At 39.1% G+C, this 25,889-nt stretch overlaps 1 protein-coding gene across 4 annotated transcripts in view; it reads left to right on the top strand.

The window, feature by feature from the left end:
* The window catches only part of EPHA7 (EPH receptor A7), a 158,874-nt gene that overhangs the window by 39,673 nt on the left and 93,312 nt on the right, over positions 1-25,889 (top strand). For 3 of the 4 annotated variants that reach the window (XM_080997531.1, XM_080997533.1, XM_080997532.1), the window contains exons 4-5: positions 17,041-17,196; positions 18,088-18,423. In XM_080997531.1, the coding sequence (XP_080853657.1) occupies positions 17,041-17,196; positions 18,088-18,423 (492 nt within the window). Of the gene's footprint in view, positions 1-11,435; positions 11,473-17,040; positions 17,197-18,087; positions 18,424-25,889 lie in introns of those variants that run through there. The other variant, XM_080997534.1, reaches the window with a different exon arrangement.

Genomic DNA, 25,889 nt, shown 5'->3' with positions numbered 1-25,889 from the left:
GAGCCGTTGTTGTTTTAAAAAACCCCACAGGATAGTTTTCTTGTAACTTTCAGCTTTCCCAGCAACAAACTTTGATGCCAGAAGGGGATTGTAGCTTGAGGTGAGGAACAGCAGCAGTAACCAATCACCCAAGCATTGCTGATTCCATTTATGCAAATTCATTTATAGCATCTTTGAAAATGGGGACATGTGGGGAGGGGGGAATTTATGCAATATATCCATCTCTAAATTTTCAAGGGGGTAAATAAATAAATAAGCTACTTTTAACTGTTGCAAGATGTTTAGTGATGTGAAGGGGAAAAAGCATTATACACACAGCCTAATATGCCATGTTCGATTTTGTAGACATGAACAATGCATCGAGCACTTGCTAATGCATGCATGAGCCAGTCTTTATTTCCAAAGAGTTTTCCATAGAAACAGGAGAAGCGAACTTAACAAGAGCCATAGCTTTGCTTTGCTGCTGTGGAAGAAGTTTATCTATTGTGAAGGGTGGGCTTCTGAATGAAACATTTGTCTCCAGCTTCCTTGTAATTGGCAGTATGGCCAACCTTGTCAGCTGGATTGGAATAATATGCTGATTTTGTGAGGCTAAAAAGAAATTCATCCTCTGTTCCACTTTTTAAAATTGATATAAGTTTCTTTAGATGTTATGATACCTAGCTGGTTGCAGTCGTTCTGATTTTAGCCTATCACTTTTCTTGTACAAGCCAATAATGCTATGCTCTCTGAGGGAAATGTAGTCCAGGGATGAGAGAAGTTTAAGTAGCAGCGTAGCATGCATTCTTTTTGCCACTTTCTAAGTTTTATCTTTCAAATATTTGTCAGCTGCTCTCCCTTCTCGTGCAAATTAAAGGTGCTTGTTATGGCCTACAAAGCCACAAACTACTTGAAGGTCTGTCTCATTTTAAGTGAATTTTGTGGCCCTCTTGCATATGCCCTTGCCTTCTTAACATGTGAGAAAACTTCCTCTGTGGTGGTGCTCTGTATGTGAAGCTCCCTGCTCCAAGAGGTTAGGTGATCGTCTTCATTTATTTCTGCCTGTCTCGCAGTAAAAACATTAAATTTTGAACTAGTGTTTGATTCTGTGAGTGCAGCTCTGTGTGCGTGTGGGTGGGTGTGGTGCTGTTTTGGTTTGGTAATTTGTCTTCTAATGGTTGGATTATTGCTTTTAACTTTTTTTGTTTTTCTTTTCTGTTTATAAGCTACTTTGAGCCGTTACTTTGGAGGGGAAAAGCAGGACACAATTCTTTCAGTTCATAATAAAATCCAGGGATGCTCAGGAAATAGGTTTTGCATTGAAACAAGGTTTTTCAAGGAAACATAGTAATTGTGCATCATCCTTGGCAAATTTTGAACATTAAAACAAATCATAGTAGTGTGTAACAATGTTTTAGAACAGGGCAGTTGCGACACATGGCCCAAGGGCTGCATGCGGCCCTCAAGGCCTTTTTTGGTGGCCCTCGGCAACATTTGATGCCTCCCAGCTCAACAGCCCTAGCACTACCTTCCCATACCCAGCTAAATGAGTCACTGGACTTTGGGAAGGAGGCACGACATCTCTGACAGGGTCCTAGAATCTTCCCACCTCCTTCCCAAAGCCTAGTGGGTTCCCTGTCAAGGTACCCCTTGCTATGAAAGGCTGGACTGTCCTGTTTTAGAAGGGCTGATATGTGAAGCACAAAGCTTCACTGAAAACAAACTTGGTTTTCAGGTAAATAGGAAATGCTGATAAATAAACAATAGCAACACTAAGGCCAGCCAATACAATAAACAAAGAAGCAAGCAAATATCCTTTTAGGCTATTGAATAAACCGTGGGCTGTTAGAAGCTTTTGCAGAAAAATGTTAGATGTGTATTTGTGTTATTCCCCTTCCCCTCCCATTTAATTTCACATATCAAGATTTATAGGTATAATAAGCATTCAGGGCACAGCAATTCTTGGGATAATTAGGGAGCTTGCTGAGATTCTGTTTTTTATGCTTTCCGTCAACATTGGGACTGTGAAATCTCCAGCTTTAAATTAGAGTGGTATGTGGGTAGAACCTAGTAAAGAATTTGTGCCAAGTGATTCTGCCTTCTCCTACGTATAGATTAAATCTGGATCTCCAGTAGCAGTGGAATTAGATGGTAATGAGAAGGCAGAATTCTCATGTGATAGAATTGACTCCCATCACTTCAAATTGCTGGTGGAGGAAATATTTCTCTGAAAGTTTCTCTTGTGGAAAACTCCCCTGGAAGTAGGAAAGTCAGAGTGGTAGGCTGATGTTTTCCTCCATCATACTTTTCTACACAGAGAGGTTTTTTTTTTTTTTATACTGGGGGACATTAAAAAATGGTATCTATTTTATGGTATCTGCCTAATTATGTGCAGTGTGTAGATACAATCAACTTGTCAGTTTCTACTTGATTGTCCTCCATTGCTGTGTCCTTTTTATATTCTTTCGAGTGCAGTGTCTTGAACAACTTGCTCTGACTTAGCATTCATGGTTCTACACTTAAAATAACCTTTCTAGCATCACATCGGTTCAGTTAGTCAAGTACAGATTTCAGTTTCTCAGGAAGACAGAGCTGCCTTGAGTACAGGGCTGCCTGTTCAGTGCTCCTGCCTACATATTTTATTATGGCCTGGGGACCTTCGCAATATGTGGCATGTGGTTCTATGTGGCAGTGTTTCTGCTGGTGTGTGGTGGTCATGTATGTGTCTGTCTGTAGCTGCTATTAGAGGATGTTGCATGACAATATCACCTTGCAGCGGATGGAGTTGACCTGCTCTGTGCACATGCTAATGTGGATACCACCCAATATGGGGTGTTGGAGTTGTTTTTGCATAGTGATTGTTTCAGTGCTAATTAATATATGAATGCACCAGTTAAAGGTAAAGGGACCCCTGACCATTAGGTCCAGTTGTGACTAAGTCTGGGGTTGCGGTGCTCATCTTGCTTTATTGGCCGAGGGAGCCAGCGTTTGGCCGCAGACAGTTTCCGGGTCATGTGGCCAGCATGACAAGCCGCTTCTGGCAAACCAGAGCAGTGCACGGAAACGCCATTTACCTTCCCGCAGGAGCAGTACTTATTTATCTACTTGCACTTTGATGTGCTTTCAAACTGCTAGGTTGGCAGGAGCAGGGACCGAACGACAGGAGCTCACCCCGTCGTGGGGATTCGAACCACTGACCTTCTGATCGGCAAGTCCTAGGCTCTGTGGTTTAACCCACAGCGCCACCCGCGTCCCAGCTAATTAATATATGAATGCATCAAAGTACAATAAATGGCCATGCTGTATGGTTACAAGCTAGTTGGAGGGCTCTGAGAAACAAAGTATTTAGATAATCTGGAAGAAATGGGGCAGATCCCTGTAAAACCTTTAACTTGGATTGAATGTCCAGCCCCAGACTTCTCTGAAATTTGACCTTCCCAATGTAGTAAAACCAAGGTAGAAATCTGAGCTAGACTTAATTGGGCACATTTGCACAAATACTACATTTCTGAGGTGCATTTCCACCAGAGCCTACACAGATAATCTTGCAAGTGTCTGATTAGCCTTGGGCTAGTTTTCTGTGTAGTTGTTCCTCAGGTCTTGCTTCTGTAAAATATCTCTGTAATTCCTGTTCAATAAGAGCTCGTCTCTTCTGTGTAAAAGTTGCTTTTAGAGGGACTCAGTGTCTGTGAATTATCTGCCGGCCTACAATTGAGTTGGGATGAGTGTGATTCAGTCTCAGTGAAGTTGTTATGGGATGTAACAATGTTTGAGATACAGAAGAATTCAGATATAGAAGGTAACAGCACCAGAGTATCTTTGATACACATTGTTAAGCAAAGTGGTACGGAACCTTTAATCATGCAAGGTATGGTGCAAACTAACCATGAAATTCAGCTCCACTTGTTAGCTAGTGGAATCTTCAGAAACTTTTAAAATGGTAACAAGTTCTCTGGGGAATTTGAGACTGCTTTGCCAGCCCTTAAGAAACCTGCTCAGGATACACCAGCATCCCATCTCTGCTCTACCTTAGTTTTAGTGGCTGCAGGTGAGCCCTGGTAAAGTATAGATGTCTGCAGCTGTGCAGGAAGGTTCAATTTCAACATATATTAGTGCAGCTGTTACTAATCCCAATGCTTGAAGCATGTACTTCAGTCTTTTCACTCATTGTGTTTTGTCAGCACATCCCTTTTAAATCAGTGTTGTTTATATGTGTTATGCTAGATTTCAGGCTATTACTAATAGTGTTTCATGTTGAACACACCACTGGTTTGTACCACCGGTTTGTACCAACCATCCTTTGGTACAGATAACAGGCTTTTATGGACTACAGTCCACATCAAGAGCATGGAGTACAGGGTTTTTTTCCAGCCGGAACACAGTTCCGGCACCTCGAAGGTGGGCACCATTGCCATTATAAGAGAACAAAGGAGGCATTGATGGTGAGTTCCAGCACATCTTTTTCTAGAAAAATAGCACTGATGAAGTCCTGTCCCGAATTACAGGTATTTATATTGGTTTGTGGATATTTACATAATTATCACTGTCTCTAAGCTTCAGTATTTCATTTCCCTCTTACTTCACTGTTTACAACCCTACTCCTCCAAATATGTGTATAACTTGGGGAAACACTTTATGCCTTTGAAGTAATTAATAAAGTAGTTAAGAGTCAAGACAGTTGATAATTGATGAATTGTAATTCAGTGGTTTCATGTTGCAGTCTCCTTTTTGAAGTTCTTTTGTTCAGTCATGGTCACTTTAAGGTAATCTACCAAGCGTCCTGAGAGGCTGAAGTGTTCTGCTACTGGTTTTTGAATATGCCATTTTGGATGTCTATTTATTTGTGTCCATTTGTTCTTTTGCATAGAGGCGTGCCTGTTGTCCTATGGACATTGATGGCAGATGATGACATATATCACATTAGAAGATGAACAGGTGAATAACCCCCTGGTGTTGTGGATGACATTATTAGGTCCTGTAATAGTGTTGCTGGAGTTGTCATCTGGGTCTGCTACAGGGTGTGGTGCTTGTGTTTGTATATGGCATGTTGTAGCTGGCGCGTAGCTGTTTTAGGTTTTGGAGGCTGTTGTGCATGCTGTTGGAGTCCATAAATACTGTAAATTCCTTTCATGGAGAAATCCTTGGCAATCCAGATTTAGTTGTACTACAGCTTCAATCAGATGTAGTTTGCAGAGCCAATGATCGTTAGTTAGAAGAACCAGTGTTACATACTGTGTTACATTCTGTGTTACATACTGTGTTACATTCTTTGCAATGTACTCTTCCCCTGCTCCCAAGCATTCCACTAACAAGTTCAAAATTCATTCAAGTCTTTAAATGAAATCTCCAAATAGGAAAGCCAGTATTGTGACTAGTCTATTGGAATTGAATCCAGGAAATGCAGGTTCAAATCCCTCCAAATTATGAAGCACACAAGTCAACATCTTCCAGCCTAGCTTATTTCATGGGAATAACTAGCAGTATAAAATGGAACATCCAGTGTATCCTGAACTCTGTAAGTTATATTTATGATAACATGAAATGTGATGATAAACATGGTTGTAATTATTTTTAAAAAATGTTTTTATTGAAAGATTTTCTATAAATAACAAAAGTACATTCAGTGTCTCGATGTTTTTAAGTGGGAGAATCCTTCATACAAGTCAATTACAATCATTTTTTGTTCTAGGCAATGTGGGGTTGAAGGGGGAAAGAGAAGTGGGGGGGAGAGGGGGGAGATAACATAGGATCAGTATCAAACTTTATTTCGGTCACAGATAAAACATAAGGATAAACTGAACACATAAGGTAAGGGATAAAAACTATTGATTAAAAGGTGATTTTACCATACATAGTTTAGAAGGATATAAACAAGGACAAATGGTTAAAAGTGACAATAAGGGAAGGAATATAAAGGAGCACAGGTCTTGCATAACATAGAAAAAGAAAAATAGGAGCAGGGGGAAAGAGGGGGAGGTGAATGAGACATTAAACTTTAATTATTTGCATAGTATATGTGGAGCTTTTTTGTCAGCATCACATGGATAGGTATCTTATTTTTGCTGGTTGAGCGAGAGATCAGAGGGCTCAAGATATGGTTGGTTGCAATTCTAAGCATATTATGTACTAGGGAGTAAATGTCATTGTGCACAGCGACACATGCCTCTGACTAAATCTGCATAAGATAGTTCTGTACAATAAGAGGGCATGTAAAAAGACAGCTATAAGTGGAAGGCCTTATTATCCAGAAACCATTTAGAACTTGGAAAAACAAAAGCAGATATGCAGCTAACTGTACTATAATTTATTTTTCTTTTACTGTGACTTTAATAAAGGCAATTGCTTCTATCATGTTGTCAGGATTCCCTCCCCCATTCCAGTTGTTCAGCTCCATGACTTTGCATTTGCATTTGCTTTAGTCTTTAAACAATTCCAAAGGCTATGGATTTGTATTTATTTATATACGTTCCCTATCCCTGCACATTATTTCTTTCCTATTTGTGGCTAAACCCCACTTGAGTATAATACATTTTGCTTGTTCAGACACATTTACAAATACATTTTCTTATCAGATCCTTGTTGAACATTTACACACCAGGGCATGGTTTTAAGAATGAAAATAAACGAAATTTGAAAATCTTACTTGACCTCTTCCACCTGGTCTCCATCTGTGATTATTCTGTCTCCACAATCTGTCATCTGTTTTTCCTCTGTGTGTTCTTTATCATTTCAGATGGGTGCGTTACTCTGCCCCCTTTCCGTATTACACTTAGTGGAAAGTGACATTGCCAAATCCTCAAGTTCAGCCAGGCAGATTTGATACACTATCAGCTGAGATACAGTTCTGATGATCAGGGTGTGCAATTAGCAGAGACAGCTTCATTTCACAGTGCAATGGCTCCTGCTATACTACTACGAACTGCAGAGTTATGAGTTTCTGGGAATAACCCCTCCTAGGAAAAACTTCCAGAAAATAAACCTGTCACACAGCTATCAAAATTTCTCTTACTACAACTATACAGAATCTCCTCCTCTTCTTGGTTTATTTAGCCATGTTCCAGCCATTTCCATGCTAAGTTATTTCATTTCCAAATTTCTTTTAAACAAAGACTAATATATATATAAACCACACAGCGCCGCCACCCCCCAACCCATGCACAATTGTATTTCTTGTTAAATTGCATTATGAGTTCGCCTTATTTTTTTTATTGTTTCTCTGTTTTCAGTTTAAAAAATTAGTAGGAAGATGTAGCCGTTCTGCTGATTTGATTTATTATATTTCTATGCCTCTTTTCATTAAAATGAATCCCAAAGTGGCTTACAAACACCAAATAACAATAACATGATTGAACATAAGGAAACGTCACAAATGCAGTAGAAATCATATAGAATAATTAACAGAACATCAGCAAAGCAACTGCAATCTATAAAACACTGTTAACAAAGCTACAAAAAGAAAAGCCTAAACATCACAATTACATCAAAAGATACACATCTTTTTTGTGGCATGTAAATCAGCTTGGAATACAAGAATTATACACATAAGAAATGGATGAAAAACCCTCTTTTTCTGGAGTTATCAGGCAGGGTTCCAGCAAATTAGCCCCACTAGTGGAAGCCTGAGTAAGGACTTCTGCTAGTACAATAGGGCTCTCCCATGGGCGTAGCCAGGATTTTTTTTAGGGGGGGTCATGACTTTGTTGGGGGTCAAGACTTTGGTTAGGGGGGCAGAACCAATGTGATTGGTCCATTAGTTAAGTACCGTATTTTTCGCTCTATAAGACGCACCAGACCACAAGATGCACCTAGTTTTTGGAGGAGTAAAACAAGAAAAAAAATATTCTGAATCTCAGAAGCCAGAACAGCAAGAGGGATCGCTGTGCAGTGAAAGCAGCAATCCCTCTTGCTGTTCTGGCTTCTGGGATAGCTGCGCAGCCTGCATTCACTCCATAAGACACACACACACATTTCCCCTAACTTTTTAGGAGGGAAAAGTGAGCCTTATAGAGCAAAAAATACGGTATTTCTATTGTTTTACTTGATTGGGGGGGGAGAGCTGCCTCCCTGCCCCCCATTGGCTATGCTCATGGCTTCTCCCACTCTCCTCGTCCCCCAGCTTTGTGTCAGAGAGCGGGAGAATCCCCAGACCAGTGTTTGGGGGGGATAAGAGGGGAGAATGTTCTGTTGGGCAAGTTGAAAAGGACTATGAGCATTGATTAGAAAATCCTGATGTAAGGGGAAGTTGTTTTAAATTTCATTTTAATGAAGTGTTTTTTTTAAAAAAATAAGTGCCTGTGAATCAAATTGTTTTGTGTAAATTCTGTATCTCTAGGTCTTGAAACTTACACAAACATATATGTACCTACTTAACTTTCAGCACAGGAAGACTTCAGCTGAAGCTTGTGATGAACATATAGGCATCCTGGATAGCTACAGAAACCCTTAAATTTTGGATGGCTGTATAACAGTCTTTCTCTTATCTGATTGTCCTTTGAGTACTGTTTTATTGATGGCTCTATAGTCAAACTCAGGTTTATGTCCCCCGCCTCCCCTCCCCTTTTGAATAAAAGCTTGCTGGAACACTTAGAGCAAGTCACTACCCAAAGAAAACACGAATCTGATATTAAATTATTTTAATTACATTTCAATTGGAAAGCCTATAGACATGTCTGCTTCTGTTTATTATTATGCATAAGCCCTCCAGATTTATTTCTTGCTGGCTTGCCATTAAGGCTTACTAGAGAAAAATTAAATTAAAAAACTAATTCAAATGCACTGTGACAAAGCCTCTTGAAACACCACCTTACCTTATTGCTTTCTTTATTCAGCGGTTTATATCTGAGCAGGCCATTTTTGGGACTGATTCATTCAGTTGCAAATGTTGCATCATAATTAAAATGTTATCATGCGATAACATAGTAACATGCAATAGTTGTCTTTTATATACTTAGTTTGGATGTAACACCTATATCTCAGTTTAGCCCCTGGGACTGAGCTTTGGTCTCACTGTTTAGTGAATTTCCAGTTCTACTTTGGAGGTAAACTGTGGTTTGTGAAAGCCATAGTTTGAGTTGGATATTATAGCCTGGTTTGCATGTCAAAGTAAGCCAAACTATGGCTTAGCAAGAACGTTTCACAGTCATTCTTTCCTACTGTCATAGACCAAGGCTTGGTTTAGCAGGTCATCCAAACCTAGGCTTCTAGTTAAGCCAAAATTTATTATTGATTACAGCTTGTGGATAGTGAAGACAGAACATAACTACAAGCCAAGGACAAAATCAGAGTGTGCAGACAGAGGAGTGGTGGTATGCAAACAGTGGTTTGACTGTTTCAGTTACATGTGAGCTGAACCTTATTTTAGTGCAGAGATTTTGAGCCATTGTTATGTGAACCAAGTATAATCATTTTTTTTGCAGGGGGAGACTGGTATATGCTGAATTTGTCACTGCTTGGTGCTTTGATTTATGTATTAGTATATGCCCTATTTGATGTATGACTGGACAAAAAAGCAATATTCAGTAAAATAGAATATTTTGTTGAAAAATGGACGTACTCTGCAATATTAAACCAATATATTTACCAGGTTCAGCTTTTAAAAAATGAAAATGAAAATGCCTTCTCAAGTTTGGGCACTTCTCTTTTGTGAGAACAATAGACAGTGAGCAAATCTTGAAAGATGTTAGAAATATGTATGACAGCCAGGGTATTATTGGGTGGAGGGGAATAACGAGTCTGAGAGATTCTTGACAAGCAACAGCAAACATTGAGCTGGTGATGGTATGCAGCTAGAGGACAGTCTTATTTGGAGATGTCATTCACACTATTGCTGAGGAGCCATTAAAAGTCTCATGTTTACTTTGGCTAACCATACAATGTAATTCTTTGATGGAAGCACACATAGACTTTAGACACTATTGCTGTTTAAAAGAAACATTTGCAAGATAAAGTAAACATATTTTAAAGCTAGGCATTTATCACTGCATAGTGTGAGACACATAAAATACAACAGCATATATATATATATATATATATATATATATATATATGTATATATATATATATATCCCACAAGCATGTATTAGGTGCCATGAAAAACATAACAGATGACATCTTTGACTATTAAAAAAAATACTGTTTAACATGGTCATGATGACAGAGAACTATAATGGAAAAAGAGGTCTATGATAATAAAATCTCCCTTTCCTGTTGCCTTTTCCCTTCTATTAAATGCTGATTTGTTATATTAGATGCTTTGATTTCAGTTACTACCTTCATTGCAGACATATTTTGAATATGTACTGGTTCTTAAAATGTCTTTGCTAGTGTAAAATGATACTTCTTTATTTACTGCCTTTATCAAAAAGAAAGCTTAAGGCAACAGAATATAATTAAAATGTGTAAAAGCAGATATTGATGGGTTTTTTCCAGTAAGTTTTTAAATAAGAACAGAAAAAATAGCATCACTAAAATCAAAATATACCCAATGTAATAGTTAAAGCTGGGAACTTCCACAATATGCTTTTGAAAAGAAGCATATATCCTGGAACCGTGTGTTCAATGTCTAATCAAAAATTTGCATTCCTGGATTCTCCTGTGTCATGGGTTGCAAAATAATTGCACTGGATTACTGCATTAGAATACTCACAAATCTTTATTCATTGCACCAGGTTGTTTCCATCCACCTTGTATGCTGCTCATTTTCAGTATTAGAAAATGGTTATATATCAATGACAGGAGGTCTGGATTTGAGGCTATTGTAATTATTCCCACTGAGACACTGTCAATAGGATTAAAATGAAGATTCTGGATCTGTCCTTCCAAGATGAGGTCACAACATTAGCAGTAAGATTCCTGTTTTGGCAAACTGCATTTTCAATTTTGAATTACAGAACATTAATATGACATAAATATATAAAAGTTGCAGTGATGAGAATAAAAGAACTCAGACCCTCCCAAATCTACATTAAAAAAAACCAAGGACATAGCAGCAATGTATCCTGACCTAGGTTTATGTAGCTCTTTTAGAAAGCCAGAGGCTCATAGGTTTCTTGTTACAGAACTGTCTTATTTTCATTTTATTACTAATCTTCTAGCAGCTGTATAACTTCAGTAATGAAACTTCTGAATAAACCCAACCACTTAAAAAAAAATTGAAAATGGAAGATATATAGGGACAGGCAGACAAACAAGGAAGAAAAATCCAAGTAAAATTCACTTAACAATATACAGTTTGCTGTATATTCGCTTTTTATTCGCTGTTTAACAGAGGGAAAAAAATAAACCAAAGTCCTAACTTTAATAGCAAGTATATTTCCTCTTTGCTCAGTTTAATAATCTGATTGTGAGCAACTGGTATCAGAATATGGTATCAGAATTTACCCTGCTCTGAGCAGCACTTCCTACCTTCCTCCCCCCCCCAAATACTTTATATTAATTTCAATATTACTCTTTTCTAGATGCCTTGAAAAGTGACTGATAAATAACTAGAATAAATAAAAAGAAAGGTAAGTTCAAACTGAAATACTAAGAATATTGGAAGAGCCTGCTGGATTGGACCAATGGCCCATCTGGTCCCACAGGCTTGTGGGAAACCCTCAAGCATGGCCTGAGTGCAACGACACGTTCCCTTCCTGCAGCTTCCAGCAATTGGTATTCAGAAGCAACAAGGCACTGATTCGGCAAGCTAGAAGTCCCAAAGGAGCCAGACTGCTTCACAGAATTGCTGTGGGTGGTGTTACTGGGTCCCATAGATTTTCTGGTCAGGGAGAACCTTGTCCTACTGGTTTTCTCCATTCCACAAGGTTTCTCTTATACCCACTATATCAGCACTTTCTTCTAAGTCCAAGCACTCCCAATTTGCCCATATTGGCTCAGAAGCCTTTAGTATTAGCATGTAAACACTTCCATGCAGTTTCTGTCTTCGCCACTTGCATTTGGCCTGTGATTATTTGGTATCTCTGAATTGCTGTCCTGTGCGCCGGTATGCACAATGCCTACTTCTATGCCTCCACCATTTCCATTTCCATTAGTTTTTCCATCTTCACCTCAGGAGGTTGATCTGACCCAAACTGGACCCTCACCAGCTCCTGTCGGCTTTCACCTCAAAATCAGTTCACAAAAGCTGCTCTGCCACCCTGCTCTGTTCCCAGCTCACATGGGTCCCTTCCCTTCTGTACAAGCCTGGCTTGTCCCAGAATGTTCCCCGTGCCAAACAAATCCCAACCTTCATTCCAACATCGCCATCATCTTATCCATGCATTGAGACTACAAAACTGCCTAGTTGGCCATATTAATATCTACATTTCCTCAAATCTGTCTAGAAATATATCTCACTCTACATGCCTTCTGCTGTAGCTCTTCTTTTGTCTCCGCTGCTCTGCCAGCACTGGAAACAGCTCACTTGCTTTCCAATTTTTTATTTTTGTGGTGAAGTGTAATTGAGTTCCTCATACCCTGCATACGTGGGGAGAGAACTGTTGCATAGGTCCTGCTTGTGAGGTTCTCATAGGTATGTGTTTGGTCATTGTGAGATTAGGCTACTGGACTAGATGGGTGTTTGGCCTGATCCATCAGAACTTTTCTTATATTCTTAGAATTGCATTTGTGTATAGGAGGGGGGAGTTGTGTGATGGCACTCAACTAAGTTTCATTCACAGTAGACCTACTAAACTTAATGAACCTGACCAGTGCTATTTTTCTACAAAAAGAGGTCACCATGAATGCCTCCTTCTTTCTCTTAGAATGACAGTGGCACCTACCTGAAAGGTGTTGGAACTGAGTTCCAATGAGTTACCCATGAAAAAAAGCCCTGAACCTGACTAAGCTAGGTCCATTAATATCAATATGAGTGCTCTGAGTAGAACTTAGTTGAATGCCATCCTTTGCTTTTTGTATGTTACTCAGTTATCTTCTTATTTCAAACATGGGCAATAAGCGTCACTTTGCTGCTGTAAAGTGTCTTTTCTGTGTGTGAGAAAGATTGGATTTAGAAGGGTGCACATTTTCTAAGCAGTATTCCTTTTACTTGGGATATATTCCGTGGTAAAGGGACAGCCCCCATTCCTTGCCAAAATAATATTTATGCTCTGGAAGAGGATTACAACACAGAAATAAGCTTAAACCTTCTGTGTCTGCCTCTTTTCAAAGCAAGTGATAGCTACTTGAGTCCACAGTGATTTCATTTGTGAATATGACTTGTGTTACAAGCCTTCCATGAAATTTTGTTGTGCTACTCAGTTCTGATTTTACATGAGATTCTTCTTTGCAAAGCAAACAGTTCAATAATCACAGCCTCACTGGTCCTAAGGGACACATTCTCCGAGGCATTAGAAATATCACCAGAGACACTGAATATACAATAGGTGTCTAAATGACATTTTTACCTTTGCTAATCTAACCCCAGAGTGCTTTCACATGCTGCATTCCAAAGCAGATTAAAATGACCAAACTTGTCACTTGAAAGGGCCAAGGGAGCTATTTACATAGGGTTCCCTTGAGATGGCTGCCCAGGGCATTTCAGAGATTGCTGATCCAGTCTGGGATCCTGGATGCAAAATGTGCAATGTGCTAATAACAGTGCAATGTTCTTTTTAAACCATGGGCACTCTAGGTTATTGCCACTCAAATCAAAGTTGAATTTCTGCCCACACAAAAAAAGAGAGAAGGGGAAAGATCATTTACTCTATCTTAGTCTTGTATGATGTGACAAAAGACTCTCCTTTTCAGATTCAAGAAATGGCTTCTGTTTAGGTGACACAAATATATAACTCCATCTCTGTATCTTTGGCTCCATCTTTGTCACACAGCAAATGGCAAAGATTTGTTCTCTACTTCCCCAGAGGTCAGGGAAAGTTCTAATGGATTTCAGCTACAGAAGGGTAGATTTCAGTGAAGGTGCTTATTAATTTTAAGAGCAGTTCGACAATGGAACCAATTACATTTGGCTGTTGCTTTCTGGAAGTCTTCAAGCAAAGTCAGCTGTTTGTTGGTGGTGTTATAGGAGGTGAGATGAGGTCCCCTACAAAGCACTCTATGACTCTCCAAGGCACGCAGAGGCAAACTCGGCCCTCCAGATGTTTTGGGACTACAACTCCCATCACCCCTAGCTAACAGGACCAGTGCTCAGGGATGATGGGAATTGTAGTCCCAAAACATCTGGAGGGCCGAGTTTGTCTATGCCTGTGCTTTCTCTATGGCAACTGTATGTTGGCACCGGAACTAGTTCTAACTGGGGGCAGGGCACACACTCCAAAGGTTAAGTTAAATTAACTTCCACAGCTTCTGTATTTTCTAATTCTAATTCTAATCTACAGCAACAACCAATACTTTTTCATATTTTTTTTGCAACAACAATAAACAAACACCAAAATGAATAGATCTTTTCATGTTTGAACCATTTTAGCTTCCCATCTCTTCTCTTTTTCTGCTTTTTTGGTGGTAGTAGCCATTTTGTGTTAGGATGCACCTCTAGCGCTCACCATTTTCTGACTGGTCCTCTCAGCTTCTTCTCAAAATTCCAAATGTGCCCCTCGGCCCAAAAAGATTGGCAACTACTGCGTTAAATTTATATATTGTTGCTTAATTTTAGGGCAAATTGCTGCAGTAGAAGAAACCTTCTGTTAAACAAGTAGTAAAAAGTGATATACCACCACAAATGTTTAGGATACAAGCGTCTCTTCCCTTTGGCTGTGATTTCTGAACACACATATGTGTACGCATTTGACCGAGGTAGGACTTTGGGGCAGGTGGAACAGAGGGAGAGGGAGTAGTAATCATACCCAGGAAATACCCACAGTGGTATCCATTGATTTACAGGATATTATTGTGAAACGGGTTCCTAGAAAACGCCTGTGATGGTTACAACTGATCTAGTGTATGCACCACAGCCACTATTCTATGATTTCCATTTTGGAGCCATGTTTGTCTGTGACTGACAACTTTCAGTATCCGTGACACTGAATAAATACAAAATGTTAGTTTGATTGCATTACTATTTGTGTTCAGCAATACAAATTTGAATTCATGCCGGTTCAGATCTCCTATCTCATTACTTTAGACATGCTTTTTCTGTGATTCACTTGCAGTTTGCTGGGCTTACATAAATTATTTGCTCCCAGATGCACTTTTATATGCTTTTATAGCATTGCCTGAGTTTGTTTTACAATTGATTTAACAACTTAAATGATCATAAAATTTGCAGGCTTCAGTGAGAAGTGGATTTTCTGTTAAAGGTGAAGAGGGTAAGTTCCCAATTGGTTTTCTGCTCCTTCTCAAAAGTATCAAGGAGAAAGTATGGGCAGGTAGAGAGTATGGGCAGCACATCCTTTACAATTTGTGGTATAAGCTTACCATATTTGTTGTCCTCTGTACCAGTCAGTTCCATGGGGTGGGGTGGGGGGATGACGATGGACGGACATAAATTACTATAAACACTGATATTCACTACACTGTGGACAGCCAGTGCTGAAAAAAGGACTCTGTATGAGATGAAAGCATGTGTGTCTATAAAGCTGCTTGCATACATATTTATTGGTTTTGACCTATAAAGTTATAAACAACTTACCTGCTCACTTACAACCCTGCTCCATGGCTGTGATTGCCTGTTGAAGCCCTCTTGGTTGTGCTGCAACCTATGGATGTTTTTTAACAGCAGCTAGGGAGAGGACTTTTTCTATGGTGGTGCCTTCTCTAAGGAATCACCTGCCCTCCGAGCTTAGGCAAGTTCTAGCATTAGTGGCATTTCAGCACTTATTTAAAAATGTATTTATGTTTCCATGCTTTTGCGGTGCTTACTTCCAGTGAGTTGTTGTGATACAATCCTGCCCTAGATTATTAGCAGCATTTTATTTCTTTGTAAGTTTGATGTTTAAATTGAAAATCTGTTGTATTAACTTTCAACTATGTGTGAAAGGCTGTTATAAATATGTTTCAATAAATAAAATTTTGCACACACACACGATTGGAAATTTGCATATTTATATATGCAAAAGAATGGCTAACATTGTTGATGTTTTGCTTTTATTTTTTACTAGATTTACGTCTCTAAAAATAATTGTTTCATTGCTTTTATGTAGTACGTGCTGTTGAAGAATATTTTATAAGTGTCACTGCATAGCCTTCTATATAGACCTACCTGAGACACTAATTGAGAGACCACACAAGGGGCTTTGGGCTGGAACAGTCAGTGCAGTTCTCATGCACTTTCCTCATAGCCTGATAAGCTCAGCTACGGCAGAAAACAATTGTTTTGTCATTTGGCTGTTTTGATAGATTTGGCTAAAAGTGAATCAAATATATATATATATAGGTTTAGTGCTATTTTTGAAACAGCATGGTTGACCTTTACTTCAGTTAACAGCAAAGATAACTATGGTTCAGTTAGCTGTGGTTTAGATAGCGCCTCTACCCCAGGAAAAAACTCACAACACAAAAACAATGATCATATGTAACATGAGCGTAATATGATGGGAACAATTATAACTATCTGATTGGGGGAAGTGAAGGGTGATTCCTTCCATACTGACACAAGATGTTCCCTATTACAGCAGCAGTGTACTCTAAAAAGTGTACTCTAAAAGTCCAGTCCTGTCCCCCACGGATGTACTGAGGGAAGGGTATGGTACTGTTGGATCATTAGGCAAAAGATTCCTGTATTCCAAGGGGTTTGACTGGATGACTCTTGGTATCCCTTGCAATGCTATTATTTTATGATTATACATAATAGTTTGATACATATTTTTTCCTAAATACTGAAAGGCCTTATTTTGGTAGTCCTTAGGGGAACTGGAATTATTATGTAGCTGAGAGGGGATAGGTTTTCTAATGAAAGCTGTAGTGTGTAAGTTCAGCTGATGTTAGAAACCAGAAACAAATTTATGCTCTTAACCACTACCTTTTGCTGGGAGTGAAGTGTGGGACCTTTTCACAATATGAAAGAGGAGTAAAAGTGCATTTTGAGAACATTTTAACATGGTACGTTTTCACATGCCTGAAGCCATATATCCCTTTAAAATGCATGTGTTTTTTAAAAAAATGGTATCTGTTTGTTTCATTATCTTTTAGCCTGTGGCCGTGGATTCTACAAGTCATCTTCGCAAGATCTGCAGTGCTCCCGCTGTCCTATGCACAGTTTCTCAGACAGGGAAGGATCTTCGCGATGTGATTGTGAGGACAGCTATTACAGAGCACCTACTGATCCACCATATGTTGCATGCACAAGTGAGTTATTCATGTAGATAATCACAAAGAATGTTATCTTGCCAGCCCCAGGCACATCTATTTGTTAAGATGGGCTCTCTCTTTCTCTCTGGTACACAGTATTGGCCTTTAGTCTATCCGAGTTAGAAGTGTTTGAAACTGAAAGTTCTGGCTGAGCAGCAAAGTGGGCAAAGTAAACAGAGTAGGAACTACATAAATCTAATTTCCCTGTTGCCCCCAACATAACCCAGAGAACACACTATGCAAATATATGTAATATTGTGACGAGGATGAAAATATGGTTCTCCTACATATATTTGCATTGTCATATAAGCCTAATGTGTTACTGCACCAAATGAGTGACATGTGAAATGAAAAATAACCTGTGTAGATAAGGAGTCTGGTTGAAGTGTAATGGGATCTGGCTTGGCTTTCCACCTACAAATAGACTTACTGGTGATTCAAGGAACGAATTTGTGCAGTTTGCTCAAAGACAAAACCACCCAAATAAAGCTGTAAATTGCATCAAAACCGGGTAAAGAGGATCTAAATGTATTCTGTTTAATGCATTTTAAAAGGACACAAGAATTCAACTGGAGGCATTTTGTATGAGTCAGCTTCAGAGGTGCATTAACTTATCCCTTTAATTGCGCAGAAGAAAAGCTGCTAAAGCTAGGTGTAGTAAATACACAGAGAACGGCTATCCTGTTTCCTTAATGGAAAATAAATAAAGCTTCTTGTCAAGTGAGTTCAAGCAGGCTTTTTGGTAGCTTGTAGTAAATATAATGAAAAGTTTATGTTCTGGCAAGCTTTTGCCTAGGTAATTAAAACATGAGCTAAATTTCCCCCTGCTGGTTTCTGTTTTAACTCCTCCCTCCCATTTGTTTTTTGTGTGTTTTGTGTTCAATAAAGGACCTCCATCTGCACCACAGAACCTTATTTTCAATATTAACCAAACTACTGTGAGTTTGGAGTGGAGCCCTCCTGCTGATAACGGAGGAAGAAACGACGTGACCTACAGGGTATTGTGCAAGAGGTGCAGCTGGGAGCAGGGCGAATGTGTTCCCTGTGGGAGCAATGTTGGATATATGCCCCAGCAAACTGGATTAGCAGACAACTATGTCACCGTCTTGGACCTGTTAGCTCACGCTAACTACACTTTTGAAGTTGAAGCTGTAAATGGCGTTTCTGATTTGAGCCGCTCCCAGAGGCTTTTTGCAGCTGTTACTGTTACCACTGGTCAAGCAGGTAAGTAAACAAACTCTAGGATTTTTTTAAGCGCATGCAGCAGGGATTGTTGCACACTTTATTTGTCAGCAGCTAAAGCGAGGCACATATGGTGCATGCCTGTAGTAAGCCCCTACAAGGCCCGCCTCCTTTTTTTGCTAGTTTAACATTGTTTTGATTCTAGTGGCACATGTGGCCTTTAGGATGGAGCACATGGGGTTATTTGTGGCCTACTTGCAGAGTGCCACACGATTGTCGGTGCTAACCACTATCCTGTTGCAAGGAGTAAGACTGGATTGTAATGCCAGTCAAAGACAAGAACTCCTCTGTTGTGCCAGAACTGACTCTTTTGCCTGATCTTGACATTTGTTGCTGTGTGCTACCTTGCATAGGATCAAGCTGTTAGCTGTTTACGTTATAAGGGTATGAAGTCAAGCACTTTCAGACCCATTGATTTCAATGAATATATTAAGGATATGTTTAAATTTTCTTCAGTGGGTGGTTTGTTGGTTCAGCATGTTGGTTTGTTAGTGCCTAATGAATTTAACTTACTTTCTTAATGCAATAAGAAACATAAAAAATAATTTGTATTGATAAAATGGGTTTCTGTGTGTGCATTGGCTTCTTTGTAGCAATACCCTAGTATTTTCAAACTCTTAAAAGGGAAGTTCCAACCTGTTTATATTTCATTCTGAAACAGTTTAAATCCTCTACCAGAATCTGAGTTAAGGATAATGCCTTCGGTATTCACATCCTTCCCCCAAGATTATCCTTCCAGCTTAATACTTCCAGATATTTGATGATGAGATCCAGTGAGAATGTGACAATTATTCTTTGTTTCTTATATTTATGATAATCTGACAGGTGAAATGTCAGGAAAAATAAAATCAAACTAGCATATCACCCAAGAGGCAAAATGTGTTTTAGTGATCTTTGCATGTCGAAATAGGAAGTCTCCTATTCAGGAATGTAAAATGATGAATTGCTTGTTGATAAAAATGATGTTCTAGCAGGTCTGTGCTGCATTTTGCCTTGTGTTGATGGTAGAAATAGGGGTAGACTAACGGCAACAGGCCAGCTGAGTTTTAAGCAAAAATAATAATAATAAAATAAGTATTTTCAATATTCTGGGGTTGAGATGAATAACTCTGGAGCAGGGAAATTAGTGAATGTCTAAAAGTTGCTTCTTGAATACACATGGCTAAGGGACATGGACAGCAGGCCCAGTATACTTCCTACTGCATGAGCAGGACAAGTATCCGCATTGGGCTCTCTGGGCTCTCTTCGTTCCATCCCTTTTCTTCCTCACCCCTTGCTCAGGTGCATGTGACTTGCAGCATGCCAGATATTGTAAGTATTAAGTGCTCCAGATGTAGACACATCTGGACTGCTCCACCCTAAGGACACATGAATAGGACATGGATTTTGTCCGTGTTTTCAATACTTTTTATATTTTTATATCACATTCTATAGATAATTGCAATGAATATTTTAGTTAAAATAATTTAGTGAAAATATTTATTATGCTAAAAAACATTTTCCATCCATGTATTCATGATATTTACATTATTTTTCTCATTTAAGAACACAGGACAGTATTTTGTAAAGGGACGACTCACATGGCAGCAGTAATCTTATTTCATGGAATTGTCAACAATTTGGAGATACTAATTTTTCATGTCTCCTCTTCCAAACACCTCCGAGGGTTCTTGGTCATTTTCTTCAATTTCAACTAGAATAATTTTATAAATAGTTTTAAGTATGTTTTTCCTTGTTTTTCTTTTTAATATCAGGGCATCATCCATCCAAATGAGGGGCAGCATGTATCATGCCTGAAGTTTATAGATTCGGATTGTGGGAGGTGGGAGGTTCTGAAAGCTCCTTGCAGTGCTTTTCCTGTTTCCCAGAACAAGATTTCTCAGTTTGTTGGTATGGAGAGGAGAGCTCTGACTTGGGCTGAGAGCAAGACTGTCTGTGCATTGCAGTGCCTTAGGAGTGTCTAAAGCATGTTGCTGTCCTATTCTGCTATGACATCCTGCTGACTGCCATGGGGAATGTAATCCTCATAGCATTATTTAATCCAGAGGTGCAGCTAGATAGTCTCTGGATTTGCTGGACCAAGTAACAATTACTGGGTGAGGCACAAGGCATGGAAAAGTACAGCTTTCAGAAGGAAACATGAAATGTTCAAACTCCCCTATCTTACTGTGAATTTACATACATAGTTACCTAGGAGCAAGTTCCGTTAAACTCAGTGTATGCCTTCACCTACTGAGAAGACAGGAAAAAAATATTATTGTTGTTATTCAACAACAGCTTACACATATTTTAATCCATTAACATGCTTCAGAGAGTAGTGTTATTGTGTAAAAAAAGAAGGCCAAGCTTCAGGTATTAATTTGTTTAATGACTTTCACAGAATCAAATGCAGGACCCAGAATAGTTGTGTATATTTGCAAAAGCCCTTTCCTTATGGAACTGCCAGGCTCAGCCACATCTGTGATGTGAAAGAACCCACTAGTGTCTTGGCAAACAAAACTGCTAAAGATCAGCTTCAAACAGCCTTTTTCTTTTCCATTCTTCCACCAGTATGGCTGTGGCTAATGCTAGCCTCTAAGTTTATAAATCTTCTAAAATGTGTAGAGCATTTAATGCTCCAATTCCTTTTCCAAGGATTATGAATAAGCCTTGATCTACAGAAAAGAAGTGATGATTTTTGTTGGTAAGAAAATGATTTCACATAAAAGAAAGAAATTGGTTATGATACTGAATATGCTTTCTAAATCTCCTTCCTGTAATTAAAGTTTCTACAGAGTGCTACAAATTGTCCAATATCTCAATATTCACTTTTATAAAATTATTCTTAAGTTGCCTGTTGGTCCCAAAAGGTCATCCAAAATGACTTATAATTGAAAAACTTTAACATAAGAACTTTAAAACAGTATCATGACAAACCAATTAAGAACAAGAGGAGAAAACACATTTTAAAACAGAAAGTGTGATTAATCACATTTAAAATTGGGCAAAAGCCTTTCAGAATGGAAAAAAAGGGTTTCACTTACCCGCTAAAGCTAAATAAAGATGAAGCAAGTTTGATGTTCGTAGGAAGGGTGTTCATTTCACTAAAGAAAAGGCCTTGTCCCATGTTTGCATCTATGTTACCTCCTTTGGTGAGGATATACAGCAGAAACTTTCTTAAACTACGGGCAGGTTCATAAAGGAAGACACAGCTTTTCAAATACTCTGGCTCTGTAGTGTTTAAAGCTTTATAGGTAAGAACCAGAAATTTGAATTGTACCCGGAAACAAATTGGAAGCCAGTGCAATTTGTATAAGACTGGTGCAATATAGTAGTGTCAGCAAAGCACACAGAACAAAGAAAATTGGCCGTGACATTTTGCACAAGCTTCAGTTTCCAAATATTCTTCAGGCTGTTGCAGTGTACATTTTTAAGTGGAAAGTGATTAAGGGATAGCTCACTATGTACAGATCCGCTTTTTCCAGGAAGAGGCACATCTGTCCTCCTCTAAGCTGGGCAAAGTTGGAACTGACCACAACAGCCATGGAACCTTCCAGGAGCAATGCTGGGTCTAAAAGAAACCCCCACATTGTGAACCTGATCAGACTGTACCTCCAGTCCCAGATTAGGATGTCTGACAAGCAGCACCTCTTCCTTATCTGTTAAGCCTCAGCTTGTTAGGCCCACCCAACCCATCACAGCCTCTAAGTTACATTTCAGTAGTCCAACAGTCCTTTTGGTGTCAACTGAAAAAGACAGAGCTGGGTATCATTGACATAATGATGTGGCTCAATCCCAAAACACTGGATGACCTGCCCCAGTGACTTCATGCAGATCTTTAAAGCGTTAGGGGATAAAATAGAGCCCTGAGGAAACCCATAGGTAAGAGACCAAGCAATGGTCCTCTACTTTCTGAGCGACAGAGTTGTCAAATCCCATACTGGTGAAAAGCCCCAGAAGTTGATGGTATCAAATTATTATTATTGTCATCATCGATTTATTAATCAGATTCTGAACAACTGCCTCAAGGTGGTTTACACTTAAGGTAATTAAAAACAACCAAAAACACATAAACAGCAAATACATTTAAAGCAAGACTAAAATCCTAAAAAAAGTAGGCACTCATGGTTAAGACCCATTTATCCAACTGAGAAATCCTGCCAGAACAAAAATATCTTAAATTGTTTCTGGGAAGTTGTGGTTGGTGGGCTGCTGTTATATCTTCATAGGAACGCTGTTCCACATAGCAGGGGCAGCCACACTAAAAGCTAAGCTCTGAGAAACTCTCCCACAGACTACAACAATTCACTGGGTGTGTAAGTGATTTGGTGGTCTCTCATATAGCATAATCCTGAGTTTTATAGTGCCTTGTATGTTTATATGAACACCTTGAATTTGGCCCAGTAGCAGATCAGTAACCAGTGAAATCCAATAAGCAAGGTGCTATGTGCTGCCTGTAGTTTGCCCCCACAAGCAAGCTAGCTACTGCGTTCAGAACTAGCTGCTGCTTCCAGACCAGCACATTGCCGTAATCACACCCTGTCACTGAGAGGTCTAACAAATGCTTAACCAACAGGGATATACTCCCTCTGTATAGTTAGTTCCTGAGATATGTCCTCCATCAAGATGACAAAGGCTACTGCTCATTGGAACATATCCAAATAATTCGCTTAATCCAATAAAGCCTGGATATTTATTTTTGAGCTGAAATTATTAATATGGAGATGGCATCAACAGCACAACCCTATGCACTGTTACTCAGAAAGAAGTCCCACTATGTTCAGTGATGCATACTCCAGGCAAGTGTGCATAGGATTGCAGTAAAAGATGACACATTTTGTTGTGTAGTCATCATTTGCACTGAACATAACTCAAACGTTAGAGCTTACAGTGTAGTTTAGAGCTGCTTATCTGCTTTCATTTTCTATTTGCTGAGAATTCCGGTGTCTAGATCCAGGTTCTCTAGTCACAACTACAACCATTGTGTTTTTTATTCAGATATCATGCTATAACAGAGATAGAAGAAACTTGAGCTTTTCAACTATGCTTCCCTTCCCCCTCCAGCTTCTCATTCTGGTTTGATAGTGGTAACAAACCATAGTTTGTCAATTGAAACATCACATTAAGCCATAGTTAAGCTTACTGAAACATGGTGTAGCTTGATGACTGAATTGAGTCCTTTTTTTCTTTCTCTGTAAATTGCCACCACTTTAATTAAATGGTTGGCGAATAGATGGGCAGCACTCAATGGCTTATATAAATCCATGCTGTCAATGCCTTAGACTGCCATATGGTGAAAAGTATTTGAGTTCTCAACAAATTAAGCTAATCAAAAGGACTGCATTATGCAGCAGTTCCTTGGCGTGTACCTTGATATCTAGAGACAGCATGGTATATTAAATAAGAATTAGATTTGATAGGGGTTGGGAATTTATTTATTTTACTACTTGTTTAGCTTAATTATTGTGCCACAGGAAACTTTCTTTTCATACATTACAGGAAATAGATAGAAGTAACAATGCTTGGTGGGAGAGGGGAAATAGCCTAGGCGTCATATACTGCAAAACTGCAGACACAATAGCACACAATATGCAGGTTACCTACCATATTTCTTCTTGGGTCTTGTTCCACAAAATAAAAGCTAGGCAAAATGCTATACCTTTAAAGCATATTTGAAGCACATCTTCCCCTGTAAAAGAATTTTGTTTACAGAGTAAACAGTGTTATAATTCCCAACAACCCTTAACAAGCCAGAATATTTTTGGGAGGCGGGGGGAGGGGTGGAGGAAGAGAAATGTACTTCAATTGTTCTTTACAGGAATAGTATGACAGCTTCTTCACAGCCACAGGTGAGCAAGGGTGGTCTCAGTGGAAGAGCTGTTGTTTGTCTGCATTTTGCATCTTCCATTCTGCCCATGGCCAAGGTGGTCTGTATGAAAGGCAAGCCATACTTTAAACAGTGTGAATGGATGGCAATTGTTCATTCTTTGCCACTCATTTGTTCTCATGAATTAGGGTTTTTAAAGATTTTCGCTCAGCCCAGTGTTTGTGAGAACAACCTTTTTTTTGTGCAGGGAACAGACCCTTAGAAAATTATAATCGTTTTTTATTTTTACATTTTTCCCCATTTCCCATTTTTCCCACCTGTATTATCAAATACTGAGCGTTTCTACTAAGCATTTTGTTATATAAATGCATTCTATCACAGTTTTTTTTCTTAAAAAAAATACAAGATTTTTTCCCTTTAAAAAACATTATTAAGACCCAAAGAATAAAAACTGTTTTATTGTGTAACACAAAGCAGTTTTGTCCTATAATTGGTAGCCTCTACAGTTCAGAGAACAGGAAATATTTTAGGAAAATGATTGATAACTATAATTGAGTATAAAAAAAGGCTTAGAACACAACAGAAAGAGTCTTGCTTCTGTTCCTTTATTTGAAAAAAAAAGTTTACTATGGAGCGAAGAAAATGTTTAACCGTTATAGCTGCGTAAACTGGAATTCATGCAGTTCTTATTTGTGGCTATGATTCATGCAAAAATGGTTATTTTATGTAGTCAGATTTGTGAGTGTATAGGAATAAGGGATGCGGGTGACACCTAGGGCTTGCCGATCAGAAGGTCGGAGGTTCGAATCCCTGCAACGGGGTGAGCTCCGGTTGCTCGGTCCCTGCTTCTGCAAACCTAGCAGTTTGAAAGCATGCCAAAAAGTGCAAGTAGATAAATAGGTACTGCTCCGGTGGGAAGGTAAACGGCGTTTCCGTACACTGCTCTGGTTCACCAGAAGCATCTTGGTCATGCTCCCCACAAGACCCAGAAGCTGTACGCCAGCTCCCTCGGCCAATAAAGCGAGATGAGTGCCGCAACCCCAGAGTCGTCCGCTACTGGACTTAACGGTTAGGGGTTCCTTTACCTTAGGAATAGTATAGTATAGATGTGAGAATGCTTGTGATCTATGCACTTGCTGCTGTTCCATCACATTAGGTGGACACATTCAATAACCTAGCACTCACCATGCAACAAAGTTGTCCCCCGCCCCCTAAAAAATTATTCTTTCAGCTTTTTGTTCTAGTGCATTCACTCTTGGAGGCTGCATTCACAAAATGCAAATCATTATGTAAAGATAACACCAACTTAATTGAGAAAAGAAGTGGGAGGGGCCATAGAATATGTACAACTCATTACTCCTCTTTTGTTCTGTCTTACCCCTGAGGAGAAGAAATGTCAAAAAGGGAAAAGAGATGCCAAATCAGCTGGGAATTGGCGGGCAGGTGGCAGATGATTAAGATCAAATTATTTGTCATATTGGAATAATATGGAGGAGGTGTATGTAACAAGATAATTGACACAGCAGGGCTCAGGCTTCATGATATTATTTTGTGTTGTGATATAATTAAAGTTGAAATTGGGATGTAACATGCAAGGGTTTCAGCAAAAGGTCACACCAGTATTGCTCATTTATTAGGAATC

The sequence above is a fragment of the Podarcis pityusensis genome (genome assembly GCF_964106645.2).
Source record: "Podarcis pityusensis genome assembly, chromosome: 3".
Taxonomy (NCBI): Eukaryota; Metazoa; Chordata; class Lepidosauria; order Squamata; family Lacertidae; genus Podarcis; species Podarcis pityusensis.
Note: the sequence above shows the minus strand (reverse complement) of the source record. Positions and strands in the feature narration are given on the sequence as shown.